At 33.7% G+C, this 26,543-nt stretch overlaps 1 protein-coding gene across 2 annotated transcripts in view; it reads right to left on the reverse strand.

Moving 5' to 3' along the window:
• Window positions 1-6,283: 6,283 nt before the first annotated feature.
• The window catches only part of LOC137644905 (zwei Ig domain protein zig-8-like), a 300,708-nt gene continuing 280,448 nt past the window's right edge, over window positions 6,284-26,543 (reverse strand). For both annotated transcript variants that reach the window (XM_068377790.1, XM_068377785.1), the window contains exons 7-10: window positions 13,545-13,674; window positions 10,794-10,948; window positions 8,059-10,387; window positions 6,284-6,406 (exon numbers count right to left, since the gene is read on the reverse strand). In XM_068377790.1, the coding sequence (XP_068233891.1) occupies window positions 10,818-10,948; window positions 13,545-13,674 (261 nt within the window). In that variant the 3' untranslated portion in view covers window positions 6,284-6,406; window positions 8,059-10,387; window positions 10,794-10,817. The remainder of the gene's footprint in view (window positions 6,407-8,058; window positions 10,388-10,793; window positions 10,949-13,544; window positions 13,675-26,543) is intronic.

Here is a 26,543-nt window from a genome sequence, read left to right on the forward strand (position 1 = left end):
ACCCGGCTCAGGGGTCTAGACTGGGCTAAATACCCCTTCAAGAGGTTTACTTTGGTTATCTGAACGTAGTATTAATTGACAACCAATCAGATCGACAAGCTCAGAAAAGGACAGTTCTGATTGGCTAACGAAAACTAAAAGGTGTTTGGATATGTGACTGTTCAAAAGGAGACAAAATTGTGTGTGTGAGAGAGAGAGAGAGAGAGAGAGAGAGAGAGAGAGAGAGAGAGAGAGAGAGAGAGAGAGAGAGAGAGAGGAATAATGAGCTCTGCCGGCTTAAATTTTACGGTAATTTTGTCGATTTTCATAAAGCTTTTCTATACAAGGTTTCTCAAATACATCCACACTATTGGTTATCGAATAAATTCTTTCATAGCTATTATCAACATAACTAAATCTGATATTAGAGTTATTTCTTACCTTCTCTGCTCCTTTTAAGTCCATAGATGTTGTGGATTAAGTTCCTTAGTTCCATCGACCACAAGAGACCAAACCAGACTAAAGGAACAAGAGATAGGCCTAGTGTCGTCACTGCCTATCCACATCTTCGCCTGTCTTACCTCAAAGGAGCACTTATAGAGTATGGATGTTGATGATATTTTTTGTTATCATTATTATCATAATAATGAATAACATTGTTTATAAATTAATGGAGTCAAATATGCAAATTAGCAATATTAGACTAAGCCAGTTCGATTATTCATAAGTTTTGATGTTTAAAGCTGTGTAAGGATGAGAGAGAGAGAGAGAGAGAGAGAGAGAGAGAGAGAGAGAGAGAGAGAGAGAGAGAGAGAGAGAGAGAGAGAATGTTGAAAAAATTTAGTAAATATGTAATAATAATAATAATCTTAATAAATTTTTATATAATGACAAACTATAGGGTATATATATATATATATATATATATATATATATATATATATATATATATATATATATATACTGTATATGTTAATGAGGACTGATATTAACATAATCATTATCATCATTACTTTGTATTTGTTTCAATTAAAAATGAAATAATGATGAATTTATAGCTATTACAAATGGAATAATTAACGAAAAATCTATAAGTCCCTTCTTTATAACAAGAAATAAGCCAAATAACTCCGTAAAAAAATTTGTGCGGATTGAAATTAAAGTCAGCAGCCATTAAACCGATGTTCTCTCTCTCTCTCTCTCTCTCTCTCTCTCTCTCTCTCCTCTCTCTCTCTCTCTCACTCCTCTCTCTCTCTCTCTCTTCCCGTACCATCGTATATGAATAAAGCATGTTTTTTTCCTTAATACTTATACATTTTCCTTTGAAAAATAAATAATGAAAATCATTCTAGTTCATTTTGCCTTATATGCACAAATAAATTGGCCATTTTACATTGAAGATTTGGTAATCATTATTATTATTATTATTATTATTATTATTATCATTATTATTATTATTATTATTATTATCACCAAGATAATTTAATAATAGTTTGAACAAAGAAAGGAAAGTTAATTTACAGTTTGTTTTGAATAACTACATTTCCAAGGAGAGAGAGAGAGAGAGAGAGAGAGAGAGAGAGAGAGAGAGAGAGAGAGAGAGAGAGAGAGAGAGAGAGTAGAGAGAGAGAGAGAGAGAGAGAGAGAGAGAGAGAGAGAGAGAGAGAGAGAGAGAAAGAGAGAGAGAGAGAGAGACCCAGGCCTACATGGGTGAGGAGCAAGAAGCGTGAAGTAGATGATGAATGATGGAGAAGCATTGATTTAAAATCTCAAGAAAGAGATAACTGACGAAATCTGACCGAGGTCTTTTACGCCAATAGGTGTAGGAAGAGATTTTATATATATATATATATATATATATATATATATATATATATATATATATATATATATATATATATCTATATATATATATATATATATACATATATATATACATACATATATTATATATATATATATATATATATATATATTACATAGGTATATATACATACATATTTATTTACATATATATACATGCAATATATATATATATATATATATATATATATAATATATATATGTATACACACATTATATATATATATATATATATATATATATATATATATATATATATATAATCTCTTCCTACGCCTCTTGACGTAAAGGTCCTCGGTCAGATTTCGTCAGTTATCTCTATCTTGAGCTTTTAAATCAATACTTTTCCATTCATCATCTACTTTACGCTTCATGCTCCTCACCCATGTAGACCTGGGTCTTCCAACTCTTCTAACGCCCTGGGGAGCCCAGTTGAAAGTTTGGTGAACTAATCTCTTTTGGGGAATGCGAAGAGCATGCCCAAACCATCTCAATCTACTCCTCACCATGATCTCCTCCACATATGGCACTCGAGTATTCTCTCTTATAGTTTCATATCTAATCCTGTCCTGCCTTTTAACTACCAATATTCTTCTGAGGGCTTTGTTCACAATTCTACAAAATCTATTGGGTATTGTTTCATTGTCATACCACGATTCATGTCCATACAATAACATTGATCTGACTAAACTGATACATAGCCTAATCTTTATATCTAATGTCATTCGATTTGATTTCCAAATTTTACTTAACCTAGCTATTGTCTGATTTGATTTTTTTGCAATCTTCCATTAAATTCAAATTCTAAAGATCCTGTATTAGAGATAATAGTTCTTAAGTATTTAAATGATTTCATCTCATTAATCCTTTCTCCTTCCAATGGTATTTCAACTTCCATTGCATATTCCGTTCTCATCATCTCTGTCTTTCTTCTATTTATCTTAAGTCCAACCTCATGTGATATTTCATTCATTCTGGTGAGCAAGTTTTGCAAGTCGTATGGTATTCTGCTAATAAGGACAGCATCATCAACATACTCTAGGTAAGCTAATTTCCTATTACCAATCCAGTTCAATCCTTCTTCGCCATCTCCAAGTATTCTATGCATTACAAAATCCATGAGGATAAACAACATAGGTGACAACAAATTCCCCCTGAGTACTCCACTGTTCACTGGAAATTCATTTGATAGGACTCCATTAACATTAACTTGGTATTTGCTATGCTTATAAAAAAACTTAATAAAATTTACATACTCAACAGGAACTAGAGAATAACGCAGGACTTTTCAACAAAATTGGCCGGTGCACCCTATCAAAGGGTTTTTCTTAGGCCACAAATGCCACCAAAAGTGGATTTCTATATTCTACATATTGCTGTACCACATGTCTTAAAATGAAAATTTGGTCAGTACAAATTCTACCAATATATTTTCATGACAACCGACGTAAGTGTGAAGCCTCTGTAATTATTACAATCATTCAGATCTTTTTTTGCCATTTCACTAACAATCCTAGCTCCCAATCATCAGGTTTTGCATCTCCACGCCACATTGTACAAAATAATACGTTAATATATATATATATATATATATATATATATATATATATAATATATATATATATATATATATATATATATATATATATATATATATATATATGCTATAGGACTGAGCACCGTTTACCCAACCCCTAATATGTACAACGAATATACATAGGTCTATACTTCATTCTATTCTCTCAGACATATACTGTATATATGACTATAAGTTTATTAATCATATTTGCCCAAATAAGTATAGTGAGAACGTATATGTCTATACTTCATTTATAACTATATTGAACCCCCAAAATGCTATAAGATATAAACATCTAATATCTTGATCCAATCTCACCGAAGCACAACAAGTCATCGAAATGAGGGCACCAGCCACCCGTTGAGATACTACCGCTAGAGAGTTATGGGGTCTTTTGACTGGTCAGGCAGAAGTACATTAGATCCTTCTCTCTGGTTACGTAAAATTTTCCCTTTGCCTACACACACACACACACACACACACACACACACACCGAATAGTCTGGCCTATTTTTTACATATCTCCTCTGTCCTCATACACATGACAACACTGAGAATACCAAAGAATTTCCTTCTTACTGCACTGTAATTGTTCAGTGGCCACTTTCCTCTTTCTAAAGGTAGAAGAGACTCTTTAGCTATGGTAAGCAGCTCTTCTAGAAGGACACTCCAAAATCAAATCATTGTTCTCTAATCTTGGGGAGTGCCATAGCCTCTGTACCATGGTCTTTCACTGTCTTGGGTTAGAGTTCTCTTGCTTGAGGGTACACTCGGGCACACTATTCCATCTTATTTCTCTTCCTCTTGTTTTGTTGAGGCTTTTGTAGTTTATATGGGAGATATTTATATTAATCATGTTGCTCTTCTTAAAATATTTCATTTTTTTTTGGTTTCCTTTCTTCACTGAGCTATTTTCCCTGTTGGACCCCCTGGGCTTATAGCATCCTGCTTTTCCAACTAGGGTTGTAGCTTAGCATTTAATAATAATAATAATAATAATAATAATAATAATAATAATAATAATAATGACAACATGACCCCGCTAGAATTGATATGCATAAAAAGATTTGGTTTTGAAGTGGGTACTTTGTTTTATTTGGAACTTGCTCAAAGACAAAGGTCTTGTACATCTTTACCTAAAGACAATAAAATCTATAAAAAAACAAAATACTGTTTCTATATCCTGCCTTCGAGTCCAGCTATTTGTCCGAAGACCAAAATCTTGTACATCTTTTTCAAGAGACAATCCATCCTTGAAAAAGTGAAAAATCTTTTTTTCCTTTACCGAGCCTTAAAAATTATTATCCAGATTATTTCACTAGAATCCATCTATTTGCTCAACAACAGAAATCTTGTACCATGTTATAAAAAAGAAAATCCATTAATAAAAGTGCTGTCTTTCTGCTATCCTGCTTAGATATTTATTATCCTGATTTTTCCAGCAGAGTCCACCTATTAGCCCTGTAGATCTTTATCAAAAGGAAATCAATCCTCGAAAAAGCGGTCATCTTCTATCACTCCTCAAAATCTATCATTCAAATTATTCCACCAGAGTCCAGATATGTTTCCTAAGACAAACATCTTGTACATCTTTATCAATGGAGAATCCATATTTGAAAAATATCCCTCTTCTATCCTGCCTTCAAAACTATCATATTGATCATTTCAGCAAAGATCATCTGAAAACACAACAAAAACTTCTTTTTCCTCAAAGATTAAGTTGAAATTCGTGTATAACTTAAACAAAATAGTATTCCTCATAACATTAAAAGATGCATGTTAAACGTAACAAAAATATTTTTTTCTTATAAAATTTAACTAAAACTCAAATTTGAATAAAAAAGATTATTCTTCACAGAATTAAGCTATTCCTTTTTACTTTGTTTTTAATATCTAAATTTATCACCATTGATTTTTTTACTTCTTTATAGATTTTAATGGATTTTCAGTTTTTGGGGATCTTCTCAATTTTTCTAATTTTCATATATATTTTTCACATAAAAGAATATTTTTCATTCTACCATATCAGTTGAAGTGTCTTCCTCAGAGAACACAGCATACTGCAACATGTTGGATTTGGTTCTTCTGTAGAGCCCATCCAGATAGTGGACCCTTTGTCCACCTGCAAAAAAAAAAAAAAAAAAAAAAAAAAAAAAAAAAAAAACACGGCAGAAGGGAATCTTCATCAAAGAACACAGTATACTATAGTCCAGAATTCTTCCCTATGCAAAATACATCTGGATTTCCAGAATAATAACATCAGTCAAAGGATCTGGAAGGCTGGACATTCACTGTCTCTTAATAGGTCCTTGTCCCAAAGGTCGACAGCTGCTATAACAAAGCTCATCATAGCCCACCATCCTCTGTACGTTTGAGATGAGGCTTTTTACACTAGACAGAATCCCATATTTCTATTGATAGTTCTCATCAGTTCTATTGTTTTACTTCTTTGCTCTTGATATCATTGATCTTCCAATCGAATAGATCTTGCAGTGTTCGACTGGTTCATTTAGGTTCGACCCTACTACAGTGAGAATACAATCATATGACTTTTTGAAGTAGCCGTCGACGCCCATCTGAAGCAGGCAAATGATGTGGAAGCAAGAGTGTATGCCTCTGTAGAGGGAAAACATTTTCCTCCAAGATCGATATGAGGAGGAAGACATTGTAAAACCCGGGGTTTTAGCAATTATAATTTTTCTCTCTTTGGAATAAATTACCTAAGGTGATATGAATAAATGTCAAATTTGTCAAAATCACACCAAACATTATGAGGAAAACCACATTTCACAATCATATTCCTATGCAGGTTTGAAAGTAATATTTACCCAAGTAATACATTTTATTCTACTTCATATAAATACACGATAATAACTTACATTTCATTTGTTACAGTTGGTCAATTTACAGGAACATCTTTCCAAGTAACCTGAACAGCCAGGAATCTCAAAGAGCAGGCTGGGAGAGGCTAAGCTTCCAAGGGAACCTGTAAATATGATTCAAGGGAAGTTTTTTAATCTGCTTGTCGTGACTGTACTGTATATTGTTAGGGTCTATTTCACTGAATAAGAATTTAGATATATATGGAATGGTTATTAAAAACATTTTATTGAGTTTCTGTTTAATCTAGGCAGTTTCTTTAAGGCATATATTACGTACATGGAACACACAGTATTAGCTCATAGAAAGGGAATATTTGAGCTAACTAGCTAACTAAGACATTGCTAAAGATTAGGCCACCACATAACTTACTTGTTGAATTCAGAAACAATTTAAAAAATTATGATAGAGCTATTAAAATTTGTAGTTTGGAGTGATAATATGGAAGACATGATATGTTTATGGATGGCAAGAGGTATGTGGAGCCATTTGACATTTTAGCTTGAAAGATAATGGACTGTATAAATGAAAGTGCACTTGGTTTCTTAACATATGAATGAGGAAATGTATCCTAAGAGTGAATGTAGTGAATGGAACAGGAGGCCTGAATATGACTGGATGCTTGAATCAGAGAAATGACAGGCAATAAAAAAGAAAGAAAGAAAAAAAAAACCGGCTTAAATTCAGAGGTAGTGACAGAATTAGAAACCTATTTGAGATGGAATTATTGAGCTTTTGAAATAGAGTCAGAGGGAAAGAAGAAACAATGACTGAAATGGAAGTGCAGGCAGACCACTCTATCTATTCTTAATATAGAGGAAGGTGAGGTTCATGAGATGGAGTAAAGTTTCTGAAAAAAAAACTTTTTCCATTACAAGAAAGACTAGGAGGAGGAAGAGAAGATTCTTGAATTTATTCAGATTCAACATGACCCTAGCTAGAATCAATAAGGGAAAAATGAATTGCAATTTTAACCTTCACTTTGATAAAGACGGGTGGTTTCGTAAAAAACATAAATCAAGATGTAGGCTACAGCAAAAGAAATTGCGAGACTTCAAAAAAAAAAAAAAAAAAAAAAAAAAAAAAAAAAAAAAAAAAAAAAAAAAAAAATCACACTGTCGTGGGGAGAAAGGAGGAAGTATCTGAGTAACTTAAGGAGAGGGATCACACTTGTGGTTGCGTTCATTTCTATGTCAAGTTCTACTTAAACTTAGAAGTCAAATTTATCAATAACCAAAGATAACTGGTAGCATAGAAAACTTCCCATTTTGACTACTGATTACGGCCATACTAGACTTCCTCCAATTTTAGTTTTAGTAACGTGTAACATAACCCTCAGGATCAAAGGATGGATTTTACAGGAACAAATATTTTGAAACATAAATTATTTGATACCTTGTTCAAAGGGAAATACTTCTTAAAGATGTTGATTACTGGTACAGAGTGGTTCAGCAGCATTAAGTAATTTATCGTGAGGAGGTGAGTGGACTGGGTATACTGAACACGGTAAGAAATCCCTGAGTATGATATAAGGGATAAAAAGTGACAAAAGAGTATAATTCTTGAATATTGAATACTTAAAATCATAGAATACTACTGTTTTAGTAAACATGTTAAATAACAATGTGTTTTACTTGATTATTTGTTTAATTAATTTAACGTAACATCATCTCAAATTTGACTGCAAGAACTATTTATTAACTACGCAATTCTACACTAAAATCTTACTTATAAAAAACTGAAATTAATGTTTCTTACCGAATGGAAATGACTTGAACAGCTTCTGTTCCTTCCAGATATGTCTGTCATGATCAGTCCATTCATAAAAGTAGTGAATGTGATTGGGTTCCAAGAGACACTTTTGATGTAATCCACTTCACTTTTTCAATGTCAGCAGCTTACCAGAAGCGTCACAACAGTTTTATTTCTTTTATACAATTTCCAAGACACTCAATTTTACTAGTTCATGAGGCAACAAAGGTTAGATACTGAGGCTGTTGAAGTTCACAATTTTCTGTGAGAAATGTTATTTCTATGATTCCTTATTAGAAGACAGCATCTTTGTAATATACTTCAGACATCTATCCCCATTGGCAATGGTTGGCAATCCAGTATATAAATTTAGTAGGTAATTGAATTTTTTTTTTTTAAATCATAATATGATTTATGGTATACACATTCTCGGTCTTTTTCATGATTATTCAATGGCGTGCAGTCCATTTTAAGAATGCTTTATTTTGGCCTTAGATTCTTGCGATATCATACAACAACGAGGTTTCCTTCTACAAAACAAGAAATCAAGGGATCACCCTTTAAATTCCAACAAAACCTTTTTCTCATAAATGTATATAATTGAAGGATTTTCCCTTACACTCGCCATTACACATTCAAGTTCAATATCTGATGTCAAGAAGCAGGTGTCTTAACAGCAAACTTTAATGATACGAAAGGTTTAAAGTTGGATTTCATCAGTATATAAAGAAACTGAAACTATAAGTTAGTAGTCATACTCACCATAATAAGCAAAATCTGAATCCTAGGTGGAAATAAAACTTTGAAGAATTATTTACTCTGAACTGGATATTATTGGTTCTCAGAAGTAGGAGTTAAAGTCAAAAACTCTTTTGTGACAAGTATTAGTTATCATAAATAAATCAACATTCCAGTTACTGCCTATTAATAACATCAGATAAGGATATATATTCTTGTCTTGATAGTTAGCGTAAGTTTTTAGAGGCTGACATGGAAGCTGGGCAACAGCTTGCTAGTTCCCGATAACGGAGGGGAAGTTAGATACTGTATTGTTAGTTATTAGCAGTTCCCAGAGGCTGGGGCAGGACTCAGAAGATGTCTTGGTAGTTCCAGATGGTGTAGGGGGAACCTACTGTAGATACTGTATTGGTAATCACTAGCTGCCATAAGCTAGCATAAATGTCGTAAGAAGGTGTCTTGTTAGTTCCAGATGTGGAAAGTAAAGTCAGAAGTCAAGCAATATCCTTAATTATTGTAAATGCTGCAGGTAAAGTCAAGACACTGTGTTACTAGTCAGTTAAAGTTGCCAGAAGCTGGTGCTGCTGCAGTCCTTGTCAGTACTAGTTTCTTGAAGCCTGAGGAGAAGTTGGAAGACATCTTGCTAATTGCAAATGCTGGAGGTAAAGTAAGATATTAAATTCATGTTGCTAGCCAGTATTAGTTACATGGAAATATCAATGAAATCAGACAATAATCTGCTGTTTCATATGCTCGAAGTGAAGTCAGTCACTGTAATGCTAGTAAGTATTTGTTTTAGAAACTGTCAAAATTTCAGGTGTTGTGTAGCAAGTTTCAGATGCTGGAAGTGAAGTCCGACACTGTATGCTTGTCAACATTAGTCTCCAAATGCTGATCCAAAAGTCAAACAATGTCTTGCTAAATTCAGATGCTAGAGTTGGAGTCAAACACTGTACTGCTTGTCAGTTTTAGTCCTCAGACACAAACAGATTATTGAGAGGATGTCCAGGAGGAGTCAGATGCTGGAAGATAAAGCATATACTGCTAGTATGTACTAATTCCCAGAAGTTGGCACAGAAGACAGACAATTCCTTGGTAGACTCAGATGGTAGAAGTAAAATTAGATCCTATATTGCTTGCCAGTACCATTACAAAGGTGTTGTCTTGCTAGTTAGTATATCTGTCATAAGCTGGAGGTGAAGTCAAACCCTCTCTTGCTAATTACTGTTTTTTCTTTGAGGCTGCAGGTGAAGTCAGTCTAATTTGCAAGTGCCCAGAGGGTAAAGGTGAAGTCAAAACTTTTCCTGCTAGTTTGTGCCGGTTTACAGGAACTGGATCAGAAATGAAACAACTCTCATTGTTAGCATTGCTTCTAGGAGGTCGGAGGTGAAGTCAAACCTTAGTTTTAAGATAATTTGAACGTCATCTCATTTTCCAAAAGGTCCCATCAACCAGGTTTACAGTGATTCAAAATACAGTGACCAAATATTTATCTTTCAAAAATCTTGAAGACATTCCAAACTGATTTATGTGCTCAACGAAAATTGACATATATTGCCATTTCTCTGACACCCCTTTAGATAATTTAGTGATGTCTCTGCAAAGAAGACAAAATATTTCATCAAAATAAATATGAAACGATGAAAATAGTTTCAAAGTAAAATGGTGGTCTTTAGAATTTATTCAAAATCAGTTTGAAGGATTATTAGAACACTTAATTCAGAAAATTACATTCAGGGAATTGTGAAAAAAATATAATTGAAGACTTACTGACCTAATCTCAGATAAGCCACGTTGTTTCTTTTGGACTAGTACATCATAGTAGTCTTGATTGTCCAACATTAAAACCACCACTGAGTAATTATTACCTACTTTAGATAAGTTAAATCCAACTTCTCTGCAAAAACTTAAATCACACTATTTTTTCCAGAATGAACTTCCAAAACCGAATAGACCATCAAACTATTTTTTGACATGATAGCTTCCCAAACTTGGTACCCTACCTTTAATCGATTATAAATTTTTGGTCATCGAAAGTGCGATATCAAGACAGCATGTCCCGAAGTCAACAGAAAGAATTGCAGAGCAACGGATGACTTCGATCCATTGGTGACACCACTGCTTTGAGTGTTGTGCTGTACTGCCGCATGGTGTTGACCTGGAGAGAAACAGGTTTTATCATTTGTATCATTAATGCATCTTTGTTCTTAATTTTAACAGATAGATGTTTAGTATATTGAAAGAAATGACTATGCATATTACTGAGGAAGTTAAGCTATTCTTTACAAGAAGGAAAGGCTATGTAGTACAGATAATGTAATACAGTATAATACAACCTTAAAAATTCACACACATGATATACAGTAATGTATATATATTAATATATGTGTATACATATGTAAATATATATACGGAAATATTTATATATAAATATATATAAGAGATTAGTTCACCAAACTTTCAACTGGGCTCCACAAGGCACTAGAAGAGTTGGAAGACCCAGGACTACATGGCTGACGACTAAGAAGCATGAAGTAAGAGGTTATGAATGAAGAAGTATTCATTTAGCAGATCAAGATAGAAACGACTGGCATATATATATACATCATATATACATATATATATATGTATGTGTATATATATATATATATATATATATATATATATATATATATATATATATATATATATATATATATATATATCAGAAAGTCACGGGATTATATTGGTAGCCCCACAGCCTTTTCAAGGCCATTACAGAAGCAGGGATCCATAAATTCACAGTTGGGTGAACTTAACCCCCACAATGCAGGAAATCATACTCTGAATCATTAGACTCTGAAGGAATAAAAAACTAGTCTGCAAAAATATAGTGGTGAGGGGGGGGGGGAGCCAACGGTCCATTCTCCTCATAGCCGATGGCTGTACACTTAAATAAACATTCTCCTAAGCGGTAAAGATGTTTCTCATATCTATTAGCTTTAATTTTGGACTAAATATATATATTGTGTATGAAATATCATCTAGAAAACCTGTTCTTTATGGGTAGTATAATTCTAACACTCTACATCTTCATTGTGAAAAAGAAGGCAAACATAATATAAATTTTTCTTGCGTAAAAAATGTACATTTAAACATACATTACGCATTTAATCATTATTTGTCGATGAAATAAACCCTTTTTTATTCGATTCAGCGTACTTCAAAACCATTACTTCCTTGCAATTTTAATGTATTTTTTTTCCAATGAGTGATAAAAAAAAAACTAACAATCTGGTAATCAAATTTTCATCGTGACTATTTTTTTTTTTAAATTTTGGGCGTAGCAGTCAAAACCACCAAAATCCAGAGTATAAACAACCAAAATCTGAATCTGTAGACTTGAGGGTTTACAAAATACAAAAGCGCTCTAAGGGTGTAGACCTCCGCCACGGCAGTTTATTTCTCGAAACCAGTGTGCCTTTCCCAGAATCAATTAATCATTTCCAGCTCTTTACATAACAGTTTAAAATCCCTGAAAGTTTCATTACTTTACGATTAAAATTGTGGCCGTATGGTTGATGACCGGAATTTGATATTTTGCTTGACTTTGGCCTTGGACTCGACCTTGACCTTCGACTTTAACATGTAATAATTGTCGTGGATTTTCATACACTCAAATATGAACCAAGTTTGAAGTCTCTGTGACAACGATGTCCAAACTTATGGTTGATTACATGAATTGGACATTTTGCTTGACCGTGAACTCAACCTTTGACCTTGACCTTCAAAAATTAAATAGTTTCCAGCTCTTTACATAATGGTTAATCCCTGCAAGTTTCATTACTCTACGATTAAAATTGTGGCCAGGAAGCTATTCCCAAACAAATAAATAAGCATGGGCGAAAATATAACCTCCTTCCAACTTCGTTGAGGGAGGTAAAACTAGTCTGCAAAAATCCATTGGGTGGAGGGAAGGGAGGGGTCCGGCTGTTGGTTCGTGGTCTACTCAGTAGACCATGGACCAGCTTCATCGCATACAGTAGACTTCTGTATACGATGAAACGACTAATTTTGTGGAAGTTTTAAGGCACAGGCATTCATCCAAATTTTAGTTGATGAAAAAGATGAATGTGACAATAACTGAGGAATTACTATTGTTTTTGCAGCTACCATCGGTAGGGGAAATAAATTGCTTAGTGTTTAAAAAAAATATGAATAAATAGATATGTGTATCAAAATTACCTGTAGTGAGAATTGATTTTTTTATTCTTTATTCTTTTTTTCCCTTTCAACCTTTAACTTTGTCCTAACTTCATTTTTTCTGTACTACTATCTTATCGATATAAAAGGATTCTCTCCTGACTCACAGTATAATAGAATTACTTGCAATTTCGAATGAGCAGAAGGTATCTACAGGAATCAATATTCTAAAAAAATATAAGGAAAGCAACTTGTAAGTTCTTGTTTGAATGAGATTTTAAGATTAAAAAATAAAAACATGATTATGCCACCACTGAAAACAAAAACGGTAAGAACTCTAGCTTATAATAGCTGGCAATTCTGAAACGAGAAAGCTTTTCAGAGATACAAGAAAGATGTCGATTTTTTTTTTTACCACATGAGATATTTCTTTTGACTTATCTACTAAGTTTGCCTATCAGGATAGAGTTTCTTGAACGAATCATTGGAACGACATAAAATTCCCCATATGAAAAACCTCAGGTTTACTCTTCATGTATGTGTTTGTAACTGAACTTTCTATCAAAACTCACTTGACTGAACATGAACAGATACAGAAGAAATTCCTCCAATGTCTGGTCGACAGCTATATCTTCCCGAGTCCTCTGAGGTCACATTTGACAGTCTCAGTCGACTGACTGTCCGGTCAATCGTTTTTTCTGTCTGAAAAAGAGAAACAGAATAAGCATGCGTACGTCTGCCCTACTTGATAAATGCAATAAACCGGTCAGAAAATCAATATTTTCGGTGTCAGTTTCCGTTATCTTCTCTATATAATAAAGAACAAATGTCTGGCTATATATATATATATATATATATATATATATATATATATATATATATATATATATATATATATATATATATGTATATATATATATATATATATATATATATATATATATATATATATATATATATATATATATATATATATATATGGTCACAGTGAGTATTATCAGACTGCTCGGTCTTTCCCTGCTACTCGGGTAGAGGGGTAGGGGTTAGTCATACCTTGGTGAGAGGAGGTACCCCTACCTCGAGAGATGAACTCGGAAACCTATTTAACCACAATCTTCTATACATTGATGAAACTGCCATATTGTAGTTAGGAAATGGGGAGGGGGTGGTAAAGGTTGAAATTGAGTGCGTGTATGCATATCTAACTAAATATTTAACTGTTAATTTGGACTGGTCGCGTACACTAGTCTTCTGAATGTTACTCATGTGCAGTATAAATGTACTTGATTCTGAATGTTCCAAAGAATGTTGTGGTGAGAGGGACTTCTATGCATAAGAAAAAAAGGACAATGAAAAATATCTATGTCAAAAATTTTACGCGAAACAATCCCTTTCATAAAAAATATAGTAATTCTTCTCGTAATTGGATAAAAAGATGAAATATACATACCAATAACAGCCCAACGTCAGTCCCGTTGATTACAAAATGATAAATATTTTCAATTTGGATTTCATTTTGTAAATTAATGGGTCTCCTGGGACCTAGTTAGGTCAGTATGGTCCGAATGGCTTTAGGGAATTTTATGTTTGTTATTTATCTATGTACACATTTATTTATTGTCCCTGAAGGATATTAGAAAGTTTTATTTCAAGGAGAAAAACATTTTTGAGCATTTTTTTGGAAAAAGTGCCAGGTATTCTGACTAAATGGAATATATTATTATTATTATTATTATTATTATTATTATTATTATTATTATTATTATTATTATTATTACAAGCTAAGCTATAACCATAGATGGAAAAGCAAGATACTAAAAACCCAAGGACTCCAACAAGGAAAAATAGCCCAATGAGGAGAGGAAACAAGGAAATAAATAAACTACAGAAGTAATGAAAAATCAAAATAAAATATTTTAAGAACAGTAACAGCATTAAATTAGATCTTTCACATATAATAAACTAAGAATTTCAAAGAAAACAAGAAGGGAGAAAAGATATGATCTCTGTAATTTCAAATTAGAAAATGACAAATCTGTTCTTTAGTTTTTTTTATTAATATCGCGACTTTGAAGAGATAGTATCTACTCTTCAATTTTCTCTTATTAAAAGTCTATCTCTTTATGGGGGAGTCGTGGCCATACATGTATTACTCTAAAACGTATTTGCGTATTAAATACTCCTAATAAATGTATCTAAATACCCTATATATTACAGAAAACTTGTATTAAAATAAATGATGAATACATTACTAGTGGACTGTGCTTGAGTAAAACTTTAAACACTTCTTACGTAAAAATTCATTCATCATATTTTCTGTTGTTATATTCATCCACTATATGGAAGCAAAACAGCCCAAACACCCAATTAACCGTATATATTACTGAAAACTTGTATGATATTAAATGATAAATAAATTACTTGCTCATTATGAAATTTCAAACACTTCTTATGTAAAAATTTATTCATCATATTTCCTGTAGGATATTCATCCACAATATAGATGAAAAAAAAACAATCAAAACACCCAAATAAGCATTCCTAACAACACAATGATTTAAATTAGCATTTCCTTCAATGAACCAGTCCCTCCATCATGAAGAAATAAAAAATGTTAAACAAAAGTGTCATGAATATTTAATCCTGGACCTAAGCCTCCAGACATTTCCAGTCCACGCTATATTCTTCCACACATTTTCTCTTCCAGTGCATTGCCATGTCTGTATTAATTCATTTCGTATAGCCCAGTGGAAAATGAGAGTTTTGCAAATGTATAAAATAAATTGTATTAACTCATATTTAACATGTGTCAGTGCATTTAAGCAAATCTGCATATTTGTACGTGTATTCTTATTCGGTTATTTATCAATTACACTACTGATCATTTCAGTTTAGGGGCAATTTCTGTTTTCACCTTGTGGAAATCGCGGTATAGCAAAACAGTTCAATGCACCGTCACACACCCCTACACATGGATAATCGATCGCGCAGCACAAACTATATATTTGTGTGTGTGTGTATATATATATATATATATATATATATATATATATATATATATATATATATATATAAATATATATATACACTGTATATAAAGTATATGTTTATTTATATATGTATATATACAGTTTATGTTTATATAAAAAAACACCCTTTAATATCGAATTCGGTCTATCATAATATTTCCTACCCTTAGGGAATTTCCTTTAAAGATAAATATTTCTGTCCGGCCTATGACCTTCAGAGAGAGAGAGAGAGAGAGAGAGAGAGAGAGAGAGAGAGAGAGAGAGAGAGAGAGAGAGAGAGAGAGAGAGAGAGAGGCTAAAATACAAGATATCCAAAGGGTTACATTGTCGATTTTTTAATCAAAGTGACTAATTTTTGTGTCATCCAGACGACAACGGCAAAGGAATCGCAGAGCTGTCAAGCATGTGCGATTGATTGAATAATCTCAATGACACATACACCATTAATTCTATTGAAATTAAATAAGGAGAATCGGTTGAAAGAATGTTTAGCAGTTGGAGATTACTGTGACACGGGACTCCTCTAAGTTACATATTAGATTCATAATGACTAACTGCCATTACTTAGTAGAGTTTAAACGGGATAGCCAGGGTGACCAGTTATTTTGGAACTTTAAGTAAGTGTATCAACAAAATATTTCAATTTATTACAGAACCCGATACAGTGCTGTTTTGAAGACCTACCGTTTACGTGACACACGTTTATTAATAATTTGAATGGCAAACGGGAATGTCGTTAAAAGTTAGTTTTTGATTACTTTTTACGATTTAATGGTCACTCATTAATGGCAGAGGCAAGGGTCAGTGGACAATACACTAGAGACCGATCTTATCTATATATGATCAGTGCCCAAGCCCTCTCTCCACCCAAGCAAGGACCACGGAATGATTGCTGACTCAACAGGTATACCTATAGGATTCCCCAAACCGCCTATCCTTAGCTCACAAGGATGGTGAGGTTGCAAACATTACAAGACACCATTGAGCTTAAGCGGGTCTTGAACCCCAGTGCAGCACATCGCTAAGCAGGGACGTTTCCAATAGGCTGCCATAACCCTATGTGTGATATTTCTCTTCTTAATATATTTTTTTATGATACTTTCTGTTAACCTTCGTGAGTCGGAGGAATCAAAACACACCTATACACTTGTTGCGCTTTACTTACTTGTTACTTGCTTTGGGTTTAAATCCAACCCTCTACTGAAGTCGAGTGAACTACTTCTCGGGCGGGTCCATATTAATCATCTAACGAAACATTTTCATTATAACTTATACAATTCTTTGATTGTAGCATCTTCCAAATCATATGATCTTGTGAAAAGTAATGTCTTTAGTTTCTCCTTAAATTCAATTGCTCTCTTTAGGTCCTTCATTTCAGTTAGCAGTTTATTATAATGTCTAGGCGCACAGTAGCTAAAAGCCCTTTCACCAAATTTACTATTTGTTCTTGGTTCAGATAGCCTATGTTTGTCACTCATGTGTCTTGTGTTAACATTTGTTTCTAGTTCTAGTTTATTTAGGCATTCTTTTAGATATTTTGGTTCATTTTGGTTCAGTATCTTAAACGTTAGTAAGAGTAGCTTGTATTCAATTCTCGCTTTTACCGGTAGCCAGTGTAATTTAATTAGTGCAGGGGTAACTCTTTCCCTATTGTGTAGTCCTTTTATTAATCTAGCGGCTCTGTTTTGTACTCTCTGAATTTTCTTCAGCTGATAATTTGGTAAGCCATAGAACAGTGAGTTGCAGTAATCAATTCTTGAAAATATGTGGTGATTAATGAGTATGGCCATAGATTTTTCATCTAAGTATTTACTAATAAATGCTATGTTTCTAATATGATAGTTGCAATTTCTTACCATATTATTTATATGTTCGTTCATTGTCAGTCTATCATCCATGATTACTCCAAGATTCCTGACAGATTTCTTTAGGTCAATGATCGATTGACCTATTTCAATTCTTTGGAAGCATTCGATTCTTTTTATATCTTTTTCATTTCCAAAAATAATACATTCACTTTTGTCTTCATTGAGCTTGAGCTTTTTTGTTAACATCCAAGCCTTAATGTCATTCATTATTTCATGTATCTTTCTTTTAGCTTCATCAACTGATTCTATTGGGAAATAGAATTGTGTATCATCAGCGTATATTTTAAACTTAACTCTGTGAGTTTCAAGTATATTTGCCAGTTCAATCGTGTAAATTTCAAACAGGAGAGGACCTAGTACACTGCCTTGAGGTACCCCTTTGGTTAGTCTTCTTGTCTCAGATTCAACATTTGATATAACTACTTTAACTTTGCGGTTTTCAAGATAACTCACAAACCAGTCGTATGCTCGTTCTACGATGCCCACAGCTTTAAGGTCTTCCATCATATATGTATGTTCTACAGTATCAAATGCTGCACTTAGACCAAGCATCACAAGAATGCAACACTTGCCATTTGTTATAATTTCTGTTATGTCATTTTTTATCGCTAACACTGTTGTTTCTGTGGAGTAATTTTCTCTGTATGCAGATTGATCATCAGGTAGGGCATTAGATTTTTTCAGATATTTCCAGGTTTGTTCGTGTACAGCAGTTTCAATAATTTTCGAAAAATATGACAGATTTGATATTGGCCTATATGAACTTAAATTGTCTGCATCACCTTTTCCTTTATACACAGGCTTAATACATGCAACTTTTTCACAATCAGGGAAAACTGCCTGTGTTAGACTCATATTTACCATGTTTCGGTAGGTCTCTTGTAGTCTGGTGAAATTTTCTGCATCTTTTACATCATTAATTGGAAATGGATCATTTCCGCAGTAGGTTTTTTTTTTTACTTTCTTTATTATTCTCATATAATCACTCTGACTTGACTCTTTGAATACCCTTAGCTTATTTACACCTGTTGCTGATGTATTCCTTCGCTCTGTTGTGCCGATGTTGTGAAAACTGGAGCAGATTTAATTTATTTTTTCCTCAAAATAATCAATAAAATAATTTGCTAGGCATTTAGGATCATTAGTTATGTCAGGCAACACTATTTCTGTCTTTAGACCTAAAAGTTTCTTTAGGTTCTTATGTATTTTCCGTGGGTCATTTTCATTGCACACTTTTTTATAATAGGCCTTTAAAGTCTAACTACGGAGTGACAGTACCTAGTCTCGCCACATGGGGCCGATTTGTTTACATTATGGTATGAATACGGCCGCCGTTGGTATTCGCTGCTGCCAGGCGTTAAAGTTAAATCAAATAATTATAAAAGAGACAAAACTGAGGATCATACGATTAGATTGGTATCTTACACCTCCCGTTGATGAAGGGACTTGTCATAACTTCAGTAACGACAAAAATGTTTACAGAAAAATAACGAAATATTTTGTTTTGACATTACACAAAATATTCACGAACAGCTTTGTTATAAATTGAATAAGGATAAAAGCTATTTAAAACTGACAAAATATTTTGCTTTGACATTACAAATAAAATTTTCAATTTGAGTACAAACAAACATTTAAAAATATACCAAATGAAATGTAAAAAAAAAAAAATGATAAGGAGGATATAATGCTGTAAAATATGATTTGATTATATATATATATATATATATATATATATATATATATATACATATTTGTATATATATAAAAAAACAGTTTACAGCTCCACTTAAAAGTAGCAAATAATAAAGGGCATATGTAAACAATGCGTGTTAGTAATAGAATAAACAAACTACAAATTAACATTTCAAGATGAATGGCAAATAGTACATTGTAAATTTGGCAATAATAAACCATCAGCATTGAATATCAATAGACAAATATAAACTTGCAAATTTGATAATAATAAACCTCCAACATTGAATGATAAGTGCCGATTATCAACTTGCAAATTCGACAAAAATAAATACCAACACTGCATAAATATAGGTAAATATGAAACTTCAAATTCGACAATGATAAAATCATTATTTGGTGTAAGTGGCAAAAAATTGTCTAATAAATCAATGGCACATGTACAGCTAGTCCCAACTTGGTGATTAGTTCTTGGGTCCTCTCTGCGCAGATGATCTTGGTAAGATCAGCCAAATTCTTCTTTGATGGGATGTACTTGATGCTGATGTTTCTGAAGTTGATTTTCTCTAGTACAAAGTACTTTTTGGTATAAATTAGCTTTGATCTTTCAGAACAATGACTTTTAATTGTCATGACTATAGCATCCTGCTTGTCAAGATTTATTTCTATGAGTCTGTCGACAAAATGCTTGAATAAAAGTTCCCAAAGCAGTTTTCTGAAATAAACTACTCTTGATGCTTCACAAAATGCTACATTTATTGAGAATGTAGTTATTCTCTGCTTCCTGCTTCTCCAAGATATTTGTCCACCCTCTAAAAATTATTACAAATCCAGAAATAGATTTTATTCCATTATGATCATTTGCATAGTCTGCATCCACCCATGATATTGGGCGTTCTGAGTTTCTGGTAGTACTTTGCTAAATCTTAAGTCTTCTTGAGATTTTCCTTCTTCAGATCTGTTTGTGGTGTTGTTTTTTTTTTTAGGCCTAGTGCTTCTGTGACAAAGGCTATGTCAGGCCTGGCGCAATTTACTAAGTATAACAAGCTACCAGCAGATCCTGTTGCACTACATTCTTCATCTTCTGGAACTTCTTATATAAAACTTAAGGCTAAGGGAGTTGACAACCCTTTTGATTCAGGAAGATTTTGATTTGTTAGCACTTCTTGAATGTAGTCTCTCTGATGGAGCAGAACTGTTGATGGATCTTCTCTGATGTATTCAATGATAAGAGTATTTGATACCTCTCCTAGATCTTCTACGGCATAATAATTCTTGAATTCTTTCTTAAAATAAGTTACATCTGAATTTCCAACAATGATAAAATAATTGACATGCATGACAATAATTGTTTTTGCTTCATTACAGTAGATGCATTTGACAAATTCAGATCTAATCATGGCCATTTTTGTCAGCTTATCATTTACTTCTTCATTCCAATTTCTACACCTTTCTTCACTTCACAAACAAAATGTTTTGTGTTTGCTACTTCTCATCGCTTCGGTTGTTCTAGAAATATGACTTGCTACAGTTTACTGTTGAGATAGGCTGAATTAACAACAGGCTGTTCAACAGACTACGAATTTTCAGCAGCTAATGCCAATAACAGTTTAGTACTCCATTTCCTCACTACAGGAATGACATTCTACATCCGGTATTAGGTAGAACCCTTTGGCCACTATTCTTTCTTAGTGTATCATTACCTCACCAGGTTCAGAGTATTTTCTTCTTAATACCCACTTGCAATCAATCATTTTATATTCTGTTGGTTTTGGCACTACTTTCCAGGTGTCCATGCTTTCTAAAACTTCCATTTCTTGCAGCAGTGCAGCTTGACACTTGTCCTTGTCAGGACAACCGAGTGCTTCTTTGACAGTAGTAGGTTGGCCAGGGCACCTGCCAACCATTGAGATACTACTGCTAGAGAGTTATTGGGTCCTTTGACTGGCCAGGCAGAACTACATTGGTTCCTTTTCTCTGGTTACGGCTCCTTTTCCTTTTGCCTACACATAACCAAATGGTCTGGCCTATTCTTTACATATTCTCCTCTGTCCCCATACACCTGACAACACTGAGATTACAAAATAACTTTTCTTCTCTAACTAACTACTATACTGTAATTATTTAGTGGCTACTTTCCTCTTGGAAAGGGTAGAAGAGACTCTAACCAGCTCTTCTAGGAGGACACTCCAAAATCAAACCATTGTTCTCTAGTCTTGGGTAGTGCCATAGCCTCTGTACTGTCTTAGGGTAGAGTTCTCTTGCTTGAGGGTACACTCAGGCACAGTATTCTATCTTATTTCTCTTCCTCTTGTTTTTCAAAGTTTTTATCACTCATATATGGAAGATTTATTTTAATGTTACTATTCTTAAAATGTTTTATTTATTTCCTTATTTCCTTTCCTCACTGGGCTATTTTCCCTGTTTGAGCACTTAGGCTTATAGCATCATGCTTTTCCAACTAGGGTTGTAGCTTAGCAAGTAATAATAATAATAATAATAATAATAATAATAATAATAATAATTGGTCTCTTGGAAAATGCTAGAAATATGTGTTGGCTTGGCAATATTAATATTTCTTTGGTTTTCTAGTCCTTTGGGACTTCACATTGGGTTCCTCAGCATGGGTCTTTAAGATTTTCTTGATGTCCTTGATTTTCATGACTGGTTTTTCAGGAATCTATTTTTGCTTTTCTTTATTGTTTTCCCATTTTTCAGGATTGTCTTTTTGGTTACCTTGATTGTTTTCCCTGTTTATATAGTTGGTTTCATCATCAGAGAAAAGGTTCTCCCCATCAGTGTTGTTGTCAGTGTTTGAGTCAGGTGAGAAGTGAATTCCTGTTTGCTTCTTGGTCAGGATTCTCAGTGCTGGTTCTTCTATCTTTAAGGGGTAAATCTCTTCTCTAAATTTAACGTTAATGTCATTGATCATGTTCTGTTTGTTGATGCTCTACAATTTGTTTCCCTTTTGGTTTGGACACACTCCCATATAGACCTATCTTTCTGCATGAACTTCTAGCCTTGGAGTCTCCCTTAGCTTAGCCCAAGCTTCGTAACCAAGCACTTTGATCAGCTTCAGATCTTCAGATTTAAGGTTTCTCCCATTCCACAGCATAAATGGAATCTCTTTTATGGCCTTTAATATTCTTTTGCTCTTGAGGTAATTTACATAAAGAATGGCTTCAGTCCAGAATTTGTGTGGTACTCCAGACTCGATTACCATGTCTCTTGCTATAACCAAGACTGGTTTAGACGGCTCTTCTATTTTGCTGAAGAGAGAACGGTATTGTCAGCCAGCTCACTATTCCCTTCTCTGTAGGAAAAACCAAAAAATCCTTAATGACATACTTTCTTCCATTATCAGTGTGGAGGCATTGCAAAAGTTTATTGTGCTTCCTTTCTGCATTGATCATGTATTTCTTGAACATCTCTCTTTTTTATGTTTCTTTTTCATTGTAGCAATTTCATTTTACCTTGAGTGGTCGTCCAAAAGGGTGTCAAATTAGTGGCTTCCACTTGCACTAGATGATGGTTTAGGAATATGACAGACATCACTATGTACTATTTCTAGCACTCCACTACTTAATTCATTTGCAGACATTGGCTTATTTTTTAACTTACTTTCCTTGCAAGTTGTGCAGTACTCAAGATTTCCCTTACTTTACAAACTTCAGGTAAAGATAGTACATGGTCAACGCTTCTATGCCACCAATTTATCGTTGCCCTATTCCCCGTGATTCATATATCTTCATTCTTAAATTTTCTTAAGCTTCCTTTCAAAAGATTCTTGGCTTTGCATTGATACATATTTGCTGCTTCATTCCAGTACCCTTTGTGAAATACTTCCTTACATCTTTTACTTGTTTAACCCCTTTACAAGCTTGAAACCTTTATCATCGAATCTCGTTTCAGACATCAGGTTTTTATCTAAATTTGGTGTATAGTATACTTCTTGTAATAATTCATATCCACCACATTAGTTTTTTCCTTTTCATAATACATTTTCTTCTTCTTTCCATCACCCCATTTTACGTTAACTGTGATGTTACTGTCAATATCAACAAGCATGTCCTTATGAGGTGTCAAGTGATCACCAAGTAACATAATAGTTTAGAATATTCTTCCTTCACTGAGGACCTGTTCGCAATTGCATTTAATATTTTGGGGTCTTTTCACTTTCATTTTCATTTACTGCAACAATTACCTTTATATTTATTTTGATTTTGTCAACTTTTGCTGTTACCTCTTCTTCGGATTCACTTCCACTGTTTTCAACACAGTTATATTGTGTTTTCTTCCTTGATATTATCTTCCTGTTTCCTTTATTTTGTTTGTCTTCCGTATTGTATCTTCTTTTTCCTTGTCCCTTCTTTCTTTCTTGTCTCTTCTTTCTTCAAATTTTGGACAGCATCTTGCTATATGTCTTGGCTGGCTATAAGCATAGCAGACAAATCTTTTGTATTCTCTTTTTGAGCCTCTTGCACTTTTTATTCTATAATTTAAGCATAAATTTCCATCTTTTATTGAATCTCTTCTGAAGCTCGTTTTATAGACTGAAATTTTTTTTTTTTTTTTTTTTTTTTTTTTTTTTTTTTTTTTTTTTTTTTTTGTCTTGTCTCTAGTTTATCTTACCTCTCCTCGAAAAGCTACACCGGCTTTTCATGTCTGATATTTGAATAGAAATTCGATACTTGGCAATATGTTTAAGACCTCTCAGCACAAATGCAGCTGAATTGTCTCCAAAATGAGCCACTTCCCATAAAACTACATTTATACTTCTGGCTAATCGGATTACACAGCTCTTCAAGCATATCGACTATTTGAAATGTATCAATTTTGCATGGATATCACTTGAAATATTCCAGGCTTCTTTTGCTTTAGCATATTCAATGATTTCCTCCATGTTGAAATTATCCACTCGTATAATATAACTCAGCGCATCGTTATTTCTTTGAAGATGCATTTGCTTCAAGTCGTCTTGATCTTCGGCATATCCTGGAAGTATAATTCGATTAATAAAAAATTCAATTTATTTTTCTTTCTTTGTTTTCAGCCGACATTTTGTGTGTCTCGTAGTCCCCAAGGCTTAGAACTCGATGTCGTTCGACCTCTAAGGTTAAGACTAAGGTTTTCCCTCTCTTTTAAGAGACTTATTCACTGTTGGTGCTCTGGGCGTATCCTAGGCCCGTAACCTGTTAAATTTTGTTTTTGGTTATGTGTGATATTGCTCTTCTAAATACATTCTTTCTAATACTTTCTGTCTACCTTGCTGAGTCAAAGGAATAAAAACACACACCTACCCTTGCTACGTCTTAATGTCAAACTAAGGTTACAATTTAAAAGTCACTACGAAGTGACAGTACACCCTACAGTCTCGCCAACGTATACAGGGCAGGTTTGTTTACATTATGGTAAGGGAACGACTCATGTTGGTATTCGCTGCTGCCAGGTGGTAAAGTTAAAATCAAATAATTGTAGGAAACAATCACTTCCATTTTCCACCTATCATGTTAACATTTTTTATATCTTCCTACTGGATACGTCCCTGTCTGGCGATCTGACAGACTGGGGTTCGAGTAACCACTTAAGCCCGATAGTTTCTTATAGTGTTTGCAACCTCACCATCCTTGTGAGCTAGGGATGGGGTGTTTGGAGGGAGCCTGTAGGTCTACCTGTTGAATCATCAGCAGCCATTACCTGGCCATCTCTGGTCCTAGCTTACGCGGAGAGGTGGCTTGGGTGCTGACCATATATCCATGGTCAGTCTCTAGGGCCCTATCCTGCTAGTAGGGTCACTGCCAATGTCACTTGCATCTGCCATTCATAAGCGGCCTTTATTGTGCTAAAGCTGGAGAAGCAATGAGAAACTAGTCAGCCATGACAATATGTCACAGGAGTTTTTGCTCTGCTTTGTATTTCTATTATTTTTACAATCATCCCTATATAAAATTGAACCGCCAGAGTAATACTCCAGTTTCCTTCTTTCCCCATTCTTTATCTCCCTTAATGCTGGCCTATACATGTGCATGAAGAGTAGGCCTAGCCTTCCTATTGGCCTACCCATAAAAGTATATATACAACGGGGTTTCAGAGGCAAAATAGTTTGAGCACAGTAAAAATTTGAACAAAAGTGAAAATTAGGAAAATTCTAATTACTTTTTTTAAAGATATCTAAACTTCTCATGTTTGCATTTCACCCAATTTCTTGGGCTACCATTTGTTTTACCTCTCTATCTTCTTCTATTAACGTGCTTTTTTTCCATTTGGAAGGGGTAAGCACGGTTGCTTTCTTTTTGAAGGACTTTGCGTGTCCTTACCTTTTATACCTTACCAGTCTAGTCCTCCCTGTACATTTCTCCCTTATATAAAACAGGTTTGGATGTATATGTATACACACACACACACACACACACACACACACACATATATATATATATATATATATATATATATATATATATATATATATATATATATATATATATATATATACCTTTTATACATTACCAGTCTAGTCCTCCCCGTACATTTCTCCCTTATATAATACAGGTTTGGATGTATATGTATACACACACACACATATATATATATATATATATATATATATATATATATATATATATATATATATATACTGTATATATATAAATATATATATATATATATATATATATATATATATATATATATATATATATATATATATATATATACATACATACATATACCATGGAATTTCCCCCAATTTGGGGGGTAGCCGACATCAAACAAATGAAACAGAAAAGGGGACCTCTCCTCTCTACGTTTCTCCCAGCCTGACAAGGAACTCAACTGAGTTGGGTTGGTACTGCTAGGGGTGCCACAGCCCACCCTCCCCCGTTATCCACCACAGAGGAAGCTTCATAACGCTGAATCCCCTACTGCTCCTACCTCTGTAGTCTTGCAAGGCACCGGAGGAAGCAGCAGAGCCTAACGGAAC

This window comes from Palaemon carinicauda, chromosome 1, assembly GCF_036898095.1.
Source record: "Palaemon carinicauda isolate YSFRI2023 chromosome 1, ASM3689809v2, whole genome shotgun sequence".
NCBI classification, from domain to species: Eukaryota; Metazoa; Arthropoda; class Malacostraca; order Decapoda; family Palaemonidae; genus Palaemon; species Palaemon carinicauda.